Genomic DNA, 3,058 nt, shown 5'->3' with positions numbered 1-3,058 from the left:
ATCGAGAAAGAATAAACTGGTTTAATCAAGAAAAGACTTGTAAAGACTTCCTTGAAAATAATTTCTACCGGAAATTAACAAACAAGCAGATACGTAACAATATAAATATCTTATGCTGGAAAGGGCTATTACAGACACTTCCAGAAAACCATAGTTGTTATTAGCATCTTTACTAGCTACGAAACAACAAATGTTAAAATATATTTCTGACACATTTCTACTGTAACTTTATATCAGCTGTGATTGTCATGTGACTTGCTGATTTGCAAGTCCAAAATCGTTTTAATATTACACACTCAACCATCTGTATGACGCAGCATTTTCATTGAATTATTTAAGATCTTAACTAAAGCCAGTAGTGAACGTACCAGTCATATAATATTGAGTCTGCTTACCAACACACAGAGGACATAAGCTCAATCAACTTAATTCAGCTTTGAGTTTAAACCTTAAATTAGAAAATAATGCCGTCAGTTTTATAAATTGTTATCGAATAGTTTATTTAAAAACAAACAAAAAACAAGCACCTGTTAAGATCACTTGTACTGAGCTTCTCGTTGGTTTTAACGCTGAAGAAACAGTTGTTGTGGAAGATGGTGTAATCCCAGTGGAAGATGTTTTTAAAGAGTTTCCAAACTCTGTGGTTGACTTGGTGTTTGGTGGAGGTGTTGTTGGAAAAAATATTTTCGGGGGTGGACGCCTGGTGGTTGTTGAAATAATCTCTAAAAATAAGAATTAAAGTAAATATTCTATTAGTGAGATGAATGATTCGTTAAAAGAATGTAAAACTAAACATCATTTTCAAAAACTACTGTTCGATTCGTAACTAATTACAAACAAAACAGCTTTTTCTAAATAAATTATTCAATTATTCTTGTTTACAATTTATACAAACTTTTTTAAGGCTTTCTCAAAGTGTATCTCAGAGACAGTTATATTTGAGCCATTTGCAGTCTCTATTTTACTCCTGATTTGCGTGAGTGCTGAAATCATGCCTGTTTTTGAAGAAAGCTTTGATTTACTACTAAACCCTTCAACCTTATTAAAGGGTCAAGAGTCAGATGTTTGTTGAATTTCGCACAAAGCTATTAGAAGGCTATCTGAATTAACCGCTCCTAATTTATAAATGATAAATTAGAGAGTGGGGGTTAGTGGTCAGCACCACCCAACACCAACTCTTAAGTTACTCTTTATCAACGAAAAGTGGGATTGACCGTCACATTATAACACCGCCACGGCTGAAAGGGCGAACATGTTCAGTGATTGGATTCGAACTAGCGTCCCGCAGGTTGCGAGTTGAGCGCCCTAATAGCCAGGCCAAGAGTTGAAAGAAAATAAGCTTATTATCTTATACACCAGTACTGTGAATTTGTTAACACTATAGTTTTGGTGCAAGAAAATGCCACTTTTAAGTTCAATATGTTATGCACAACATGAATTATTTAACAACTAGTTTACTTGCCTATTTATTTAAAAATTTGTTTCTCATTTCTTAAATATTTTAAAAGAACTATGCTAAAAAGTGAATGATTAGAAACAGCTGTTTTTACTTGGTAAAGATTATGATATAATTGTGGGCATTGCAAATAATTTATTTCAAAAAACTGTTTTAGTTGAATTATTTATAATTCGTACAAAAGAAAAAAAAACAACACAAATCTTGAAAATAAAGTATAATCCTATAATAACACGACTTTATTACTAAAGCTTATCTTATTGTTTTGTGTTCCTTAAATGTGTTGGCTAAGTCAAACACAGAAAAACTAAACTGGCCTGTTTTGGGCAAATATTCAAATTTAATCTAGTCATTCAAGTATTTGGCTAAATAAAAAGTCCAGGAATCACATATGTATTGTATTTTATTAAAATACATGAAATAACCTAACAATGGCATAATATAAGTTACACTAGCGCAAAAAACAACAAAAATGCCCTGTAGTTCGCAGCACTTTCTAAACAATTCTGAGTGGGTGGTCCCTCTATTGGAATGCATTAAACAACATAATAAGAGTAATGTAGTGCAAACACCGAGATATTTTATACATTACAGTACCTGGCACACATCGGTACTGAGCCTCCAAATACTTCAGCGTTCCAGGACAAGGGTCCCCAAATACCAAGCTGGACGCTGGTAGTCCACAGCTGTTCTTCATATCACATCTTAGGAAGAATAAAAAAATTAGTTGTCTCTCATTATATAATAAAAAGATCAGTTTCAGTTCATGTCTCAGCGAATAAACTGGAATAATTTGATCATTGATCTAAAGGCAACTCTCCAAAATTGTGAAATTCGACAAGTTAATTGTTCGGAGATAAATATATGGTAATAGATTGCTTTAATAGGTTAGAGTTAAAGCCTCATTCACAACTTGAGTTGGAGCTAAAAGAAGCATTTAAATAAATAAATATTGAAGCTGATGGCGAGAGGCACCATAGCAGATCGAAACGTTACGCCGACAACCCCATTCTGTCAGTAAACATTTCTGCAACTTATTTTTCTCGAATCTGAAACAAAAAATCTGAACACATATATATTTGCACTTCTATGTATTAAGTCCCTTGAAGAAGGTCGTAACCAAATGTCTTAATGGAAACTTCTACGTTGCAGATAGACTTGCCAGCAAATCTAAAATAACAAAATGAAGGTTTTGTTAGTTTCAGCCTGAATCCATCTAAAAAAAATAACTAAAAATTAAAATTATTTGTGTAACATAATTTTACATGGTGTATACACCTGATGTAAATTGTGACGGATTTATTATTTTATATTTATTTTAATATCGGTGTTTCTTTAAATTAAATTTATATTTAGAAAGGTACACAACTTATACTGTTGAATATTTCTATTCTCTAAAGTTGTAGAAGATTCTCTAGTGTAAGAACCAACAATATATATGTGTACGTAAACGCTAGGGTTGGCGTCAGTATTGTTACATAAACTGAAATTTCGAGAAACTCTCCACACGCCTACAAATATAACCAACGCAACGCGCCAAAAAAACATTATATATTATTGGTTTGCTATAATTGATGTGCTATAAACTTCGGAAGCTATAAC

At 32.5% G+C, this 3,058-nt stretch overlaps 1 protein-coding gene across 5 annotated transcripts in view; it reads right to left on the bottom strand.

Annotated features, from left to right (window-relative positions):
- The window catches only part of LOC106459405 (adhesion G protein-coupled receptor L2-like), a 128,842-nt gene that overhangs the window by 27,583 nt on the left and 98,201 nt on the right, over nucleotides 1-3,058 (bottom strand). For all 5 annotated transcript variants that reach the window (XM_022385896.1, XM_022385895.1, XM_022385900.1 and 2 more), the window contains exons 4-5: nucleotides 2,054-2,160; nucleotides 528-722 (exon numbers count right to left, since the gene is read on the bottom strand). In XM_022385896.1, coding sequence (XP_022241604.1) covers nucleotides 528-722; nucleotides 2,054-2,160 — 302 coding nt within the window. The remainder of the gene's footprint in view (nucleotides 1-527; nucleotides 723-2,053; nucleotides 2,161-3,058) is intronic.

The sequence above is a fragment of the Limulus polyphemus genome, unplaced genomic scaffold (assembly GCF_000517525.1).
Source record: "Limulus polyphemus unplaced genomic scaffold, Limulus_polyphemus-2.1.2 Scaffold603, whole genome shotgun sequence".
NCBI classification, from domain to species: Eukaryota; Metazoa; Arthropoda; class Merostomata; order Xiphosura; family Limulidae; genus Limulus; species Limulus polyphemus.
The sequence above is the reverse complement of the archived record's forward strand: the minus strand, read 5'-3'. Positions and strand labels throughout refer to the sequence as shown.